This window comes from Mesocricetus auratus, unplaced genomic scaffold (assembly GCF_017639785.1).
Source record: "Mesocricetus auratus isolate SY011 unplaced genomic scaffold, BCM_Maur_2.0 Super-Scaffold_4256, whole genome shotgun sequence".
Lineage (NCBI taxonomy): Eukaryota > Metazoa > Chordata > Mammalia > Rodentia > Cricetidae > Mesocricetus > Mesocricetus auratus.
Window position 1 is genome coordinate 91,569,403 of NW_024429182.1, and position 17,582 is coordinate 91,586,984.

At 39.6% G+C, this 17,582-nt stretch overlaps 2 protein-coding genes across 2 annotated transcripts; both read right to left on the reverse strand.

Annotated features, from left to right (window-relative positions):
• Nucleotides 1-5,034: 5,034 nt before the first annotated feature.
• LOC101830079 (olfactory receptor 2D3) lies at nt 5,035-6,018 on the reverse strand. Its single transcript, XM_005075726.3, has one exon. It carries the CDS (start codon nt 5,977-5,979, stop codon nt 5,035-5,037), a length of 945 nt encoding a protein of 314 aa, XP_005075783.1. The 5' UTR covers nt 5,980-6,018.
• A 9,046-nt stretch (nt 6,019-15,064) lies between these two features.
• On the reverse strand, nt 15,065-16,097 carry LOC101830342 (S-adenosylmethionine decarboxylase proenzyme-like). Its single transcript, XM_013117513.3, has 2 exons — nt 15,980-16,097; nt 15,065-15,617 (listed from the first exon to the last, which is right to left on the reverse strand). The coding sequence occupies exons 1-2, from the start codon at nt 16,095-16,097 to the stop codon at nt 15,082-15,084; spliced, it is 654 nt and encodes a 217-aa protein (XP_012972967.1). The 3' UTR covers nt 15,065-15,081.
• Nucleotides 16,098-17,582: the final 1,485 nt, after the last annotated feature.

The window sequence follows — 17,582 nt, forward strand, 5'->3', positions numbered from 1 at the left end:
ACAATTCTAAAGTTAGAGAATTCAAGCCACAGCCATGACTGTGGAGTAAACAAATAAGTAATGAATGCTGGAGTAGCAAAAAAGCACAATATTAAACTACAGTATTGAATAAAGCCCCCCCCCCGGACCGGGGTGTGGTTCAGTTGATGGTGTGCTTGCCCCTCATGCTCCAAATCCGGGGCTTAGGGTGAGTTGGTGCTAGTCCTAAATTCTAGCCCTGAAGGGTGGAGGCAGAGATCAGAAGTTCAAGGTTTAGGGCTGGAGAGATGGCTCAGTACTGGCTATTTTTTCCAGAGGACCCAGGTTCAATTCCCAGTAGCCATATGATGGCTCACAACCATCTATAACTCCAGTTTTAGGGGATCTGAAGCCCTCTTCTGTGGGTACCGGGTAAGCATGTGAGGCGCATATACACATGTAGGCAAAATACCTCTCCTAATATAAAATAAAAACAAATATTAAAAAAGTTTAAGGTTTACCTGAAAATTTGGTCTCAACAAACAAAACAAGAATACATATAATGAATGTTCTTGGAGATGATAGTGAGACTTGAGATAGAGCTGAGGTAAGCCAGTGCCTCTGCCTGAGGACCAGAACACTGCAGTTTACAGGAATCTGGTTAGATAAATACAACCAGCTGACAGGAATTGGATGGATGTGATGGTCTAGAGAAACTTGAACAGTTGTTAAGTGTAAAGAACAATATCTTAGAAAAGGGTGTTGATGTAGTCAAATGGGTCACAGTTGGGGCAATTGAGAAAGCAGCCTACTGAAGCCGGGCGTTGATGGCACACACGTTTAATTCCAGTACTCGGGAGGCAGAGGCAGGAGCATCTCTGTGAGTTCCAGGCCAGCCTGGTCTACAGAGAGAGAAAGCAGCCTACTGAAAAGCATAACGTTTGTAAAACAGAGTATGTGAAAAAAGTAAGATACCTGGAAGTTTTGAGGTTTGTCAGGGATGGCTAGGAATGTCCGGAGAAGCAAGCATGATGGGAAATCTTCTTCCCCAAGGAAAAAAAACACACGACTAGTTTTCTAATACCAAATGATGGAGTAACAGACTGAGAAGGTTATGCCTATGTATTTAGGGAAAAATATGTAACAACTGAGGAAAAAGACCATGAATTTGAAAGTTAGCAATGGGAGGCAGATTCATGGGAGGGCTTGCAGAGGAGAAAATGATGTATTTATAATCTCAAAAATAAAAGAAACAGTAATAATAAAAAGGTTCAATTTCATTTCACAGGTGACCAGTCCAGCCACACTTGATACTTTGGTAAGGCATCAACACCAGTCATTGCCAAACCGTTAGCCATTTCCAAGCCATCAGCTCAGAACTGTTTCTACCGGGAACCTGCAGACTGTGCCACTGCAGAGCCACGGAGGGGATAGCAGTGAAGTTCAACTCCCGGCACCGCTCAAGCTTATCTAGAAGCAGCTGCTCTGCAATCCACAATCCTGCTTCACCTCACGCTTTCACAGGTTCTGTCTCTCTCTTGCCCCAGGTCAGCTGGAACCCAAGACAAGGTTAGAAGCCAGGATCTCCACTTAGGCTGGGACTGCACTCCCTTCCTGGACTCATTTAGTGTGATCCCAAACTCAAGAGCACCTGAGTCCCGACGGTAGCGACTCAGAGACACTTGTGAGCACAATTTGAATCCAGGGCTCCCTTCACTCACGCAGGGTCCCAGAGACAAGTCAAGGGAACTGCTGGCCATGCTAAACTACACAGCAATTATACAACTCGGCCCTCGCTTCGCGTTTCAAACACAGGCTCACAGCTCACCACTGTGCCCTCTTGTGGACATGAACAGATATGCAAGAAGTAACCGGTACACCTCTTGCCTGCTCCCTCTAAGTAGCACAAGCCAGAGTCTCTTTGGTCCTGCTCTCTTAACAAAGCTGTCCACCATTGCTAAGCTGTATCAAACATGCTGGAATTCCCTTCCCCATCTAAAAAAAACTGACTCAAACCCAAGCTTTCCCTACTTTCTGCCGCCCCTTATTTACTTGCAGCTGAAAAACGGATGCACTTTCCACGGACAAACTTTTAGACGCCGACTAGCTTTTACTGATGTATTAATTCATCAGTTCATTCAGTTTTGCCTTGTGGTAAAAGGTATTAGTTGCATTGAGGTATTAGTTCAGTGTTGGCTTGCTGCATGTGAGATGACTTGTGACATTCGTGAAGTCTTGTCACTAGCCACTTGGATTTTGTGATCTGGGGTTTAAGAAGGTCGAGGGCAGGTTGTGAAATGTGTATCGATTCTGGGTAATGGCGAGTAATGCTGTGAGAGGGGAGAGAAGGGCTGAGGGACAGGATTGGCTCTAGGACAAAATACAGATGACTTGATAGGGGAAGATCTGCCTGAGACTTAAGAGATGAGGCCATGTGATAGATATGGGGACACAGAGCAGGACAGTTTGCTCAGGGAAGGAAGGCTTAGTAGTATTCTGACGACACCACTGGCGCTGCAAGGGTAGAGAGAAATCCAGTTAGTAAATTGGAACATGCTTTCCATAGGGGGTTTAGATCTAGGACAGGAGTCCACCAAGGTAAAAGTAGATGGTACTTAAGAGTTCATAAGAGGAATGATCTTTTCAAGTATGTTTAACAAGTAGGACCAATGTAAAATTCCAACTTGTGAGAGTAAACGGTCTTGGGTATGGTAGTGAATCAAAAGGCACAAAAAAGGAAACGGCACAGATGGGTGTCCCAGCCTTTCTACCACGTCTCCTCTGGGAGTGAATTTCTCACCAGCTAGCCTCAGATGTTCCCTAACAGCCTGGTCACACTCTTTGAGGCTTATTTTCAGGTGGCTGTCCCCTGAGTAGATGGTGGGTTGTACTTGTCAATCTGGAATTCGTAGGTAATTAATGCCTTAGTACGATTTGGCTTCCTAGGTCATATGTCACAGAGATTTGTTCACTTTAGCTTCTGCCCATCTGAATACTTCCGCCTTTGTAGTCCTATGTGAACCTTGGGGGAAGTGAGTCTGCTCCCAGGCCTATACGGAGGCTAAATGTACCCCATTTGGCTTTGCTGTAGAAGGAGTCAGTCAATTAAATATACTTGCATGACAGTACCATGAAAAACAAAACAGGCAAACAGTTCCAGCCAGTCTTTCTTTTTCAAAAAGACTTTATGGGTGATATGCTCAAGGTACAATGAATAGCTATGAAAAAAATGTCTTATGTATGTAACATAGCACTGTATAAAATGAACATACTCTATGAAAAATTTAAAAACAGTCTATTTAGAAGAGAACTTTCAGATTTCAAAAGTTTGAGAAGATAATGCATAGAGTTCCCATATACGTTCTAAGCTGTGTCTCCTACTATGTTATCTTACATTATTATTATTGTTGTTGTTGTTATTGTTTTGTGAGACAGGGTTTCTCTGTGTAGCCCTGGCTGTCCTACAGGATCATCTTGTTTTTGCTTTCCAAGTGCTGGGATTGCAGGTGTGCACCACCACTGCCCGGCATTATCTTACATTATTAAGTATAGTTGCTACAATTAGTAACCTTGGTCACATTTTTATCTGAAGTGTAGACTTGACCAGATTTCTATAGTTAGTTTTATTGCTTGCCTTGCATCTTCCCTTTAACATTTTCCTAATCTAGGATCTTTCCCAGGTCACCACATTCCATTTAATTGTTGTGTATCTCCATGACTGTGATACTTTTCTGAATTTCCCCATTTTTGTAACCTTGGCAGTATCCAGGAAGTCTGGCAAGGTGTTTGCAGGTTTTCTCTGTATTGAATTTTTTTTCTGGTATTTTCGTCATGGTGAGACTGAGAACAAGGATATTAAAGGTTCCATTAAAATGGCTGATTATTGTTGCTCTAACATATATATCATTGAAATATGTTTTATCCTAACCATTAATCAGAGTTAGACAAGATAAAATAAAATAATAGTTCAATAAGTAGCTTTGTAAATGGATTAAGGAAAGAAATTAAAGTAGATCCAACATAGCATGTCACTCAGGAGAGTCAGTTCTACTGCAGAGACAGGGTGAAGTCTGTGGCTCCTGGACACACATTCATGGACACTTCTGTAATGACTTCTAATGGTAAACTCTTAGAACACATGACTTAGAATCCTCCCCAGTCATGAAAGTAACTAGAAATGAAAGAGAAGTAGCTCCTAGCTTGTTCACTGGGACCAAGGATTTATGAGAACCTGAAGTGGGCTCTGAAAGAGGCTGTTCTAGAAAAGCTAAGACATTGTGAGATGTGGTGTGTGAGCATTCAAGCTTGTGGAGGCAACAATTTAGGAGAGAACCTTCAATTACTTAAATTCTGATTCCTCTTCAATTTTGAAAGAAAATATTTCTTGTGGCTTATTCAGTGGAGGATGACTATAATGCATGCAGGAAAAAAAGAATCACAGTCCATCGAGGAAAACCAAGGCAGGATCTCAAACTGGGAAGGAACCTGGAGGCAGCAGCTGATCCAGAAGCCATGGAAGGATGATGCTTATTGGCTTGCTCTTCATGGCTTGCTCAGCCTGCTTTCGTACAGAACCCAGGGCCACCAGCCCAAAGGGTGTCCACACTAACAATGGTCTAGGCCTTCCCATATTACTATTAAGAGAATATTAAGAGAATTTCCTACAGGATTGCCTACTGCCAGGCCTTATGGAGACAATATCTCAGTTGAGGTTCCCTCCCATCAGATGACAAGAGCTTGTGCCAAATTGACATAAAACTAGCCAGCACACTGGGATTTGAGGCCTATGCTAGCAGATTTGGCTGTGCTTATGCCTAAAACAGGTCCGTGGCAGCTGAATTGACTATGCACACATTAAAATAGTACTTCCCACCTTTAATAGTAATGGTGATGATGATGGTGATGATGATGATGGTGATAAACCTTAATTTTCCACCTTTTTCCTTTTCTTTGTGTTCTGGCTTGTACTATTTCCACAGTGTGTTCTTTGTTTCGAAATTCTTCCTGAAATGATTGAATTAGTAATAGCCTCCCAAAATCCTCCTCTATTTTCAAAGATGTTACCATAGTGACAGGTCATTTCTTGTGAGAGAAGGACATTCTTGCAGCTAGTTTCTTGAAGGCACCTTTGACATCCTTGTTCCTCAGACTATAAATTATGGGGTTTAGCATTGGGGTCACCACTGTATAAAACACAGATATTATCTTATCCCGCTTCTTCGTGGTTTTAGTGTTTGGCTGCATATAATTAAATATTCCAGACCCATAGAAGAGGACAACAACAAGGAGATGGGAACCACAGGTTGAAAAGACTTTGAGTCTCCCTTCTCCAGACTGCATCTGGATCACAGTGGAGATGATGTTCCAGTAGGAGATGAGGATGAGGGAGACAGGTGCTAGGAGGATTACTATGCCCATGGCAAAGATGGCCATTTCTGTGCTGTAAGTGTCTGCTGAAGCCACCTTCAAAAGGGCAGGAAGCTCACAAAAGTAATGACTGACTGTGTTCTGCCCTTTATAGGGAAGATGGAAAGCAACAGTAATGTCTATCAGGGATACTAGGAGTCCACTAGCCCAGGACCCTAGGGCCAACTGGAGACATAGCTGCTGGGTCATGATGGTGGAGTAGTGCAGGGGCTTGCACACAGCCACATACCGGTCATAGGACATCACTGCTAACAGTGCACACTCTGTACATCCAATCTGAAGTGTGGCAATTACCTGTGTCACACAGCCCCAAAAAGAAATAGTTTTCCTTTTTGCAAGGAAGTGGGACAATACTTGAGGAACAATGCTATTCGAGAGACAGAGATCTGCAAAAGAGAGGTTTCTAAGAAAAAAGTACATGGGGGTATGAAGTCGAGAATCCATGAAGATGAGGATAATGATGAGCAGGTTTCCAAGTACAGTCAGCACATAAATGATGAAGAACAGGACAAACAGAAGGATCTGCATCTGTGCATCTTGTGCAAGACCCAGTAACAAAAACTCATCTACAAAGGTCTGGTTTTCTCTTCCCATTGAGACTTACGCGTGTTTACCTGTTTGCCACAAACAAGAACACAGTATGACTGGGTTTATGGCATTAAGTCCTGTAAAAGCGACTTGTGTTAAAACTGACATCTAGGTCAGCCAGGCATTGGTGGTACATGCCTTTAATCCCAGCACTCCGGAGGCAGAGGCAGGCAGATCTCTGTGAGTTCAAGGCCAGCCTGGTCTACAGAGTGAGTTCCAGGACAGCCTCCAAAACAAAACAATACAGAGAAATCCTGTCTCAAAAAACCAACCAAACAAGCAAACAACCAAACAAACAACAAAACAATAACAACAAAAAGAACCCCCCAAAAAACAACTGACATCTAATTGGATATTTCTAGGATTTTATACTTTTTATCTAACATGTTCTAATTAATACGTATGTGTATTTTTATTTTAATTATAGTGTATAGTTTGCATCAATCTCATTTCCTCCTAATATTTCTTATAACCACTGCTATTTTTTTCTTTTGGTTTTTTGAAACAGGGTTTCTCTGTATTGTTTTGGAGCCTGTCCTGGAACTCACTCAGTAGACCAGGCTGGCCTCAAACTCACAGAGATCCACCTGCCTCTGCCTCCCAAGTGCTGGGATTAAAGGCGTGCACCACCAATGCCTGGCTCACCACTGCTGTTTTTTAATAGGTAAAATACAATACAGTCTTCCTGGGAATGCTGGAGATATGGCTCAGACATTAGGAGCACTGGCTGCTCTTCCAGAACACTCAATTCTCAGTACCCACATGGCAGCTCATAGTGTTTTAACTCTAGTTCTAAAGGATATGATGCCCCCTGCTACTCTCTTCAAGCACTAGACATACACATGGTGAACAGATATAAATGCAGAGAAAAACTCTCAAAGAAACAAACATTAAAAAGTCTCCCCAGCTCATTTTGATATGAGGGTTAAAATTAATAAATAAAAAGAAGATAAAATTGTTGTGGTACCTGGTTAGTGCTACATCTGAAATGATGAAGGAAATATGAAGGTGTCTGTGAAATAATATTATGACAGTATTGAAGATAAACCCACAAAATGAGAATATTTGAGGGAGATGCTAGATAAAAGTGAACTATGACATTCAGCCCTTATGAAACACAATAAAAAATTAAGCTCAGAAAGTGATGTCCTAAAAGCATACATAAACTCTGAAGAAGAAATTGTGTTGTGGGGCAGAGATTTAATATATCAAATATTAAGAACTTTTAAAATTAATTTATCTTTATCATAGTAGCTTAGATAATAGCATCTCGATGAAATGAATAGAGAATTCAGAATCAAACTCAAGAATAGCCTGGGAATAAATAATGATAAAGGGAACATCCAAGTCAGTAGGGAAAAGGTATACTAACGACAGCTATTTGATTAGAAACCAAACTTCCTCAAAATTAAGCTAATGCAAAACAAGATAAAATAAAACTTTCAATAACTGATCCAAAAATAAATAGTTTTTGGTAATCTTTGAGTGGGGAAGGATCGTCTTAGAGCATTGAAAAGCATAACCATTAAATTAAGATGGGTAAAAAAAAATTAAGATTGGAATGTTTTATTGCACAGCAGCTTAAAAGTGAATGATTGGAATACAGATGACATAGAAAATTTAATTATCATATTAAATGGCTTAGAAAAATCAAGAATAAAAGAACTCTTAATTAGAAAATAATGAAAAAAATGGGCTCCATCAGGAGAGCGTTTGCTTTGTAAGCATGAGGGCTTGAGTTACACCCCAAGTGCCCACATAAGTAGTTCAGGCATGGTGCCACACACTTGTAATCCCAGCATTGTGGAGGCAGGAAAAGGCAGATTCTCAGGGTTCACTTTCCAGTCAGTCTAATCTACAGGGCCAGTTCCAAGCCATTGAGGACAGAGGATTCTTTTGTTTCTGCCTCCACAGGACTGGGATTCTAAGACTGTGTCACCACACCTGTTTCAACTTGTAATGTGTTCTGGGCATTGAACTCAGATCTTTATGCTCCCAAGGCAAGCACTTTATTGACTGATTTTTTTTTCCTCAACTTGGAAACAGGACTTTTAACATGCAAATCAAAGAAGAAATACAAATGACAAAAGAATTAATCATCCTTACTTAGAACCATAGAAATGTAAAATGAAGCAACAATTAACTATTTAACAGATGGGCAGAGATGAAGTAGATGAAGTCACTTACTAGAATATAGGCATGCGTGTTTAAAAACTGTCTCTCAAAGGAGCTTGACAATCTAGGACATTACAAAATGGATATTCCTCTAAAAAAGATCATCTGGAGTGAGGTAACCCAGACCCAGAAAGACAAATGTATGTTATTTCTCACCTGAGGTTCCCACTCCATATTTTCAGATGTGAGTCCATAGTCTGGAGTAACTGCAGAAACCAGGAAAGTAAAAAGGGACCATTTCAGGGTAGGGGTAGGAGCAATAGGGAGTAGAATAGCAGGACAGCAGTGATCTGAAGGGAAAATGGGAAAACGAGGAGGCTGTAATTAGTGAGCATGGAGAAGATAAATACAGAAAAAGGTGGGTAAAATAACAGGATGTCTGAAAAAGTCATAAGGAATCAAAATACCTGTAAATATATGTCGATATAACATATGTGTCAATGTATAACTATATATATAACACTATATATATTTTTTAAATGAAAATATCCCTTCTTAATGACAATGTCCTGAAGAGTCAACAAAAACCCAACACTTGGCATGAGAAGCTCTCTTTTGAGTTGATCACCAGGGTTGTCCAGGAGACTTCCAAAACATTTATAGGTTATTGCCATTACCCTTGGTTGCCACCCTGCCTCTTGGAGATAGAAGGTAAGTCCCTATCATCAAAGACAGCATGTACTTTGGACACAGAGTCTAGAAACCCAGAGCTGAATCTAGCCTTTATTAAAGCCCCTCCCCCCCAACAAGGATTAGTTTTCATGGTACCAGAGGCTTTGTGCAAGCTTCCAAAGGACAGAAAACAGCCAACAGTCTTACCTAGCTATGAACCACAACAATGACCAGCATGGCACGATAACTTGAAGGTTGCAGTAGCGGTGGCACACATACCTTAGCAGTAAACATCAGTTCTCTAATTAGACTTAAGACCTGCTCAACAAGAGGGAAATTATGCCTGGTACCATTACATATGTATATATAACAACAATGGAAGAAAAATATGTCATGAATTTGGAAGACAGCAAGGGAGGGTTGCAGGGAGGAAAGGGAAGGAAGAAAATATATAATTATAATCTCACAAATAAAAATATAATAAATGTTTCTATTTTCTCTGAAAATATCAACTTTTGGAATTTTGCATCTTACAAATAACTACAGACATGCATAGTGCCTTGTCACAAATATTCACGTATAGAATTGTATCTAGAATAAACTGACCTATAGTTTAAAAGTTGGTTAAATAACTTAGTTTTTCTATAAAATAGAATTTATGCAGTATAATAAAGAATTAATAAGAGTACAGACATCTGAGTTACACACTGGTGCCCTGGGTTTTTATTTCTTGTTTTCTTAGTTTTATAGCCCTGACGATTCCTTTTATTGTCAATCTATAAAATTAACATTATACCAAAACCGTGATACAGATATAAAGATTAAATAAAATTTAATAGGGGATTTGCACTATTCCTGGAAACTATGTTAAATAAATGGCCACGGTGATAAAGATAATGAAAGTATGATGATCTTAATTAAATTCATTAATTGTTAAGTACATCTGTATTTTCCATGAAAAGATGTTTGACATATGTCAAGTTGAAAAGTAGGTTGCCCCTCCATGCATTCACATTCAATAATTAAATAAATAGCATAATAAAAAGTAGATTGAAAGATAACATATGGATATAATTTTTGTATTTGTGTGCACAGAAATGATATTCTTTTTTTTTTAAAGACAGGGTTTCCCTGTATTGTTTTGGAGGTTGTCCTGGAACTTGCTTTGTAGACCAGGCTGGCCACAAACTCACAGAGATCTGCCTGCCTCTGCCTCCTGAATGCTGGGATAAAAGGCGTGCACCACCAACGCCTGGCATCAGAAATGATACTCTTATCACTTCAATGATTTCAACACCACACAGAGAACAGACACTGAGAATTCTGGTAGGCTCTGTAGTACATATAGGGTTTCCCTTTTTCTACTGGGAATATATTTCAAGATCCTTAGTGAATGTGTGAGTCTGTAGTATCAAATCCTATGACCTTATTTCCTATATATGCATACATATGATAAAGATTAATTTGTAAGTTAAGTAAGCAGAACATTAATAATAATAACTAATAAAATAGAACAGTTGTGAAAATATAGTATAGTGAATGTTAGGTGAACATAATCTTTGTATTTTGAAAGAATGGATACAAACATTAATTGTGATCAACATTGGGTGACTGAAGTCAGGGATAGTGAAATCAAAGATTAGGTAGAATTGTTGCATTAAGAATATGGGTTACTGAATAAACCATATAGAATTTTCACACACACACACACACACCACACATGGGGAAATGTAGTTTAATATCAAAACAGGAAAATGGGCAATAGAGTAGTAAATTAGTGAGAAGGGGCTAAGTCATTAAATTTAGTGTCATTTGTATTTCTTTTTTTTTAGTTGCACATCACTCCTTTATTATAATGATCTGGGAAGAAATTTAGTAGTTATGCCCCAAATGAGTTCTGAACCCACATGGTAGACCCAAGCAACTGAAACATGATTCAGACAGTGAAAGACAAACCTGGATGTGATCAAGGGGGCATTGCACCTCTACAAGACAAGGCAGAGGTATATTAACACATAACAAGAAACATTCCTCCTGCCCCTTGAGGACAAGGAGTTCATCCCATCTGATACAGGGAGTGACTTATTTGTATTTCATAGTAGGTCAGGGACGCTTTTCCCTTCACACTCTAAAGATTTTATATAACCATCAACTTTTCAGAGTGAGTAAACGGTGGCATCTCTGTCTGTTGTGGAGAGAACATGAAGAAAGATCAATAAGAGCAAGAAAAATAGAATTGGGGAAGTGGGGAGAGCAGGAGGAGAGAAGGGAGGGGAACTGGCACTGGAATATAAAAAACAAATTAATAAAAAAGCAAAAGTACAAAGGAAAATAGAAGTTGAAAGAAATGGAGAAGAACCAAAGATCCAGATATGTAGAGAAAAGGCAGAAGGAAGAGAACACAGGGAGAGGTCAGTGAGTCTGGAAGCTGCCTCTGAAGGGATATGCAATAAGTCTTTATCTCTTGTGTCCTAATAAACTTGCAATAATAAACTCTTTTCAAATGTCCTTTAACTTTTCTCATGTAGCTCATGAACTCATGATTCTTTACTTCCCTGGTGATGGGATTACAGGCCCATATCACCACCATACCTGGCTCTAAATCTCTGTATTTTTACTGTTTGAGTTTTTCTTTGACAGTGTCATACATGTATATATAACGAGTCTCACACAGACACACAGCTGCACACATGAGACTTCTCCATACACACACTCTACAAACTGCATCTTTTAACTATTTGCTTTACAGCTATCTGATACAACATATCAGAATTCAAGATATACTCACATAGGAAGCACATATTCTTTTATATAGCATCTAGATATCCACCAACTCTTTCACTATAACAGAGTAAGTGTTGACTAAGGCTGAGTCATGCAGGAACTCATCATGCCTGTTGTATATGAGAAGAATATTCAAACATTGAGTTAAAGTTTGATAGTGTCATTATTAGGGTTGTTACCTCTTCTGCACTAGGAGGACCATCTTGGTTGTAATTGGACTCTCTCCTCCATGGTATCATCAGGCGATTGGAGCCTGCCGTGTTAGTCCATTCACATGTCCTACACAAAGAGTATTGCCTAAGAGGAAAACATTCTTGATGAGTTCCTCAAAGCAATTCTCAGTCTCTTTGCCACTTCCTCTCTAGTTAGTGTGCCATCCATCCACAGAGGGAGATGGTGGAATGTGTGTGCAAACCCAGAGAAGCAATGAAAAGCTGGAGGCTGACAGCTGAGGAATGGGAGTCAGACAGAGCTGCCTTCCACGCCAAAGGGAGAGCAATACTGGAAGGTATGGCCTCTGTGATTTCTGTGCCCTCTGTGGATTCTATGGGATCAGCTTCATCCATGAAGGAGAAACTTTGGACTCTAGCTTCCAGACTGGAATTCTGGAGAAGAATGGGAATTGAATTTTTGCCTGGGAACCTAGCAAGGAAAAAACATGAATGAGTAGGAGGGCTAATGACACAGCCTATTTTTTTCAGTTCAGTCTCCAGTCAACCCTATAGAACACTACAGACTAAATTAAACTTTTAGCAGCCTCTTCTCTTACCTCAGTGCAGGCATGGAGTACAAACACTGTTGGGATTATTTTCCATGAAGAAACCTAGCATAAACGAGAGGCTTCAATTGTCAGGAGTTCCATACTTGAAGGACAGCACTGACTTCCAGGAAATTTTTCTTTTATTAAAGCCTGAAACTGATCTTAGGAATTTTAGCTTTCTTCTAATTATGCCTTTCTGCTTTACCTCACTGAGTATAAGCTCCACATCTTCTAGCTCGGTTTTGAATATTTTCCTTTGAGGACCTATTTAAAGGTGAGGTCCTGAGGGTTGTGTAAACAGGGTATTCCCTGTAGGGTTGAGAGTCCTCAGTCCTTTACAGCAACACCCTGGGACACTTTGTGTTATAATTAAAATCACAGGCTAAAGTTGCCAAATTGCACAAGTATGTCTGTATTTCTAATTTTGCTCAAAATAGCATCAGCAGATATTTGCTAAGGGATTCACAAAGCCGTACAACTTTTGTTTTTGCTCATAGGTAATTGAGTAGAAATCAAAATGACCATGCGTTGGCTCACCTGAGTGTTGGCTTTAGAATTGGGGACTGTAACTTGATTTCTGGGCTTGCACTTTCTATTCGGTTTATGGAGGTTTGGGCACCTAAAGTACACAAAAGACAACCTAAAATAGCAAGAATTTGACTTTCTTAACATTGTCCTAATATTAACATGGCAACAAGTATTACCAATGTGTTGCTTATTAAAGTTATATACTTCTACTGGACATACAGACAAAAGTTTTTGTCCATAGTGATAATTTACAATCAGACATCTTTAAAATTACATTTATTTCTGTGTGTGTCTACATGCATGAATGCCACGGAATGTGGACCAGAGGACAGCTTGTGGGAATCAGCTCTTTCCTACTATATTGGCCTCAGCAGTTGAACTCAGGTTGTTAGGGTTCATCGTAGATGTCTTTAGCTGCTGTGCCATCTCACTCAGTACTCAGAATGAGACTTTAGGTTCTTTTTAAAAAGATGTTTTCCCTTCTCATGTTTACTAGTTTTTTGAGAATTTCATAAAATGTCTTTTGACCATATTTATTCCCCCATCCTCCAACTCCTTCCAGATCTACTCCCTCTTTTCTACCCACCCAACTTTGTGTCCCTTAAAATAATAAGCCTGTCAAATCCCATTAGTGCTGTCCATATGCCCTTGGGTGTGTGGCCATCCACAGGAGCCTGGTAGACTTACCAGGGGTCATACTCATAAAAAAACCTGACTGTTCTCACAATAGTTACCTACTACTAATAGTGCCACAGCTAGGGATATGACTTTATCCTCATTTCCCCTCTTTCATGCTGGGATTTTTTTCTGACTTATACTTACACAGGTCTCATGCATGATGTTACAACTACTGTGAGTTCCTATGTGCAACTGCCCTGTTGGACCAGAAAACACTATTTCCTTGTATTCACACTCATCCTTTGACTCTTAGAATGTTTCTGCCTCTCTCTTACAACAATTACTGGATCTTTGGGAGGTGGAAGTGTGATATAGATGTCTCCTTTTGGGTGAGCATTCTACAACCACCTAGTCTCTGCCCTTTGTCCAGTTGAAGATTTCTGTGTTAATAACTATCTACTTAAAAAAAGTTCCTTTGATGGGTTCTGAGAGATGTACTAGTCTATTAGTACAAAAGTATGTCATTAGGAGCCAGTTTAATAGAGTGTTCCTTTAGCAGAATAACGGTAGTACACTCTCCACTAGGGCCTATGGCTTCTCCAGCCACAGGTTCTTGGCCCCCAAAACTGTGCCAGGTATGGGTTCCATCTTGTGGAACAAGATATCCATTTTTTTCATGTATTTATTTATTGGTTTTTTGAGACAGGGTTTCTCTGTGTAGCTTTGGAGCCTATCTTGGAACTCGCTCTGTAGACCAGGCTTACCTCGAACTCACAAAGATCTGCCTGCCTCTGCCTCCCGAGTGCTGGGATTAAAGGCGTGTGCTACCATTGCCTGGCTTAAAAAAATTAAACCAGGGACTATCCCCAAAATCTCTCTACCTGACATACAAGATTATTAATAAGCCCCGTGTAACAACTATTGCTTTAATGGGAGAGTGGGGTGAACTGAGAAAAGAGGAAAAGACGCCATGGTGAGAGAAGACATCAATCATAGGACTATAAATGCAGGAAATTATTAAAACGGCAGAACACAAAACAGTAACTGGAATCAGCATTTTCCTACAAGGACTCAACTTGTAGAAGAAAAACTTTAATTGCCATTGCACAAAACACCTGTATGAATTATAAATTTGGTTTCGACTAACATTAGTAGAGAATGTGCTCTTGAAAGTGGAGGTAACTGTATGTAAAAACTCTGGCAGCAGTTTAATAGAACAGTCGCAGATGGTCAGCTGAGGCCAGCATCTAATGAGGACAAAAGCCTTGTCTGTGGGGGATTTTGGATGATGCCTGCAGAAATATTACACTGTGCATAGACCAAACTGGATCATTTTCACAAGTGTCATAAAGATTCATGCAGTCAAAATTCTTTTCTACATGCACTTCAATTCCACAGCAAGAGTGGCATAGAACACCTAAACACAGAAGAGAACATTCATGCAAGATATCTAATTCATTGATATAATAATGCATACACTTCAAAATGATTACACTATCATTACACCTACGGCTTTCTGCAGCTACAAGGTGGTGGTCTTGAAGAACCCAGCCCCCAGTATCAACATCTAGAAAGCAGCCACCACCTCCTGTGTGTCTTCTCTTTTTGCAGTTTTTCTTCATTTTTCTTAATCAACTCTGCTGTTGTTGCTGCTTCTTAGCAAAACTGGTAAAAACAAAATTGTAATCATTGAACACAGCACTCTGGCAATCAAGACGTTTAAAACCTTCAGTCTTCTGGGGTGAAGAAAGCACTGTGGGGCATTTAGAACTCTGATTAACAAACAAGGTGGTCACAAATTTTCCTGGCTTGAATACTTCCACAAGCTTCCTGATAAGGTCATCATAGGAGGTCTGGCTTAGGTTTGTTTCACGAACATAATTCTCAACATAAGAGAATTCTGGTTCTAGAGTGATGTGAATAGTCCAATATGTTTCATCTGATTTCATTCCATTCATTGAATAGCCACAGGGATTGAACAGTGTGGCATAAATGACAGAACCTGGTATCAGGTCAGGAATTCCACTCTCACGAATGACATGCTTTGCGGTAACACCATCTTTCATGTAAAACTGGTCCATTATTGCTGGGTCAAGCTCACTCATCAGAATTTCCAGGGTTTGATCTGGCTGATTGATTACTTGGCTCTCTGGGAAATCCAAAGTAATACAAGTATCAACAGTCAGAATTCATACGTCCCATACAATATGCTGCTCCATTTGGGAAAATTGCATTAAGAAACTCAATTTCTTCCTGAAAATTCCGGTGTGGGTACCCTTGGTGAGAAGGCTTCATGAAATTCTTATAAGAATAAAAGAAGCTTTGAATTGAGTCAAACCCACTGTAATCCCTAGCAAGCTTCAAGAGGGGGAAATAGTGCTTTCAGTAAGAGGGTGGTACCACATGTTTTCAAAATGAAATGTCTCTTGGAGACAAACATGCTGCTCTCACTGAGCTCATAAGCTTTCTGCTTGTCAGTCTTCGTCACACTTATGACTGAGCATTGCACATCCTTCAAGAGGACATCCCACTCAGATCTCGGGATGGTGCGAAGATCCCCAGATCCCTGGCTTTTATCGAACTGCTGACTGGAGAACCAGACCTCCAGCAGTTTCTCGATCCCTTCGAAAAAATGTGCACCTTCCATCACCGTGAGACTAGCAAAAAACCAACAACCACAGAAAATCAACTAAATTAAATCTTCTCCTGCTGCTCCCACCACCTCTGCGGATTGTTCCAGTTGTTACTAAAGTTCAGGTTCTTTTTTTTTTAGCTATAATTTTATATGAATTTTTTTAATAAATAGGACTAATAAAATTTTCCCGGATATTTTTTTGTGAGAGAAAGTTGAACGAGAGTCTGTTGGAAATAGAGGCAGATACTCTTGTAGTCCGCTGCTTTCCTGTTAGAGAGAGTTGAGCGAGAGCTAGCTAATGTCGCCGGCCATACTGTGTAAGCCCAAGACAGCCATTTTATAACTTCCTTTCTCATGGCTCAGGGATCACTTGTCTTTCAACTCTGCCCGTAATTTTCCTTACTGAAGAAAAATGCCAGATTATGACCCAATAAAAAATCATCATTTTTATTTTATTGTAATTTGGAAGTTCCTCACTGAAGGTCAGAAAGAAACTCCCCTGCTTCTTTTCTATAATACAGCATTGTCATTTCTATTTTAAGATATTTAATTCATTCAGTATTTGCTTTCATGTGTCACGTTAGTGAGAAATACAGTTTTATTGTTCTAAACTTAACATGCTTATTTTATCAACATTATTTCCTCAACTATTTTTTCTATAAATATTTTAAACCACTCTGTTGTACATTAAATTTCCAGAAGGGTATATCTATGAATTTTCAATTCTACTCTGTTCATTAATTCCCACCCACCCTGACTTTAATCTTCGTGGCATGGCTCTTAACATGTATGAGAGACTTTCAAGTCAACTATTTTCAAGAGGCTAACTGTGGATTCAGATTTTCCCATTAGGAATTTGAGAGTAAATCTATTGAGATATTAAAGCAATGAAACAATATTCATACTGTGCTAAATATATATATATATATATATATATATATCAGACTTATTTTCTTCATACAAAGATGGTATTTATTGTTCTTTTATATTGCTTCTTTTTGTGTTAGAGGACTCTCCATTGTATTTGTATGTTGCACTGTAAAGCTGATGAACCTTTGTGTTATCTGGGCATCTTAGAGTCTGGTAAGGCATGCTGAGAGAGTAAAGACTGGAACCACAAAGATGTACTTTATTTCCTGGGGGTTATTGAGGACTGATTATGGTGCCAGTACTAGTCTAGCAGAGGAAACTGAAGCCTCAACACTATTGCAGTCTAGTTGTTCTCGAACATTACAAATATCCCCACTGAAAGAACAAAGATAGTTAGAAAATCTAATCAGTGACTCAGCTCTTCATGAGTAAGTCTCAACACAAAAATACAAAAAAATCTAAGCAACATGACTCTTGAGAAAATTATTAACTGTAAAGCAATGACTTTTTTTCTTTTTTTTTTGGATTTTTAAAATTTAAATTAGAAACATGCATGCTTCAAATGTCAATCCCAGCTCCCCTCCTTGTCGCTTCACCAGCCCCACCCCCACCCCCACCCCTAGCCCA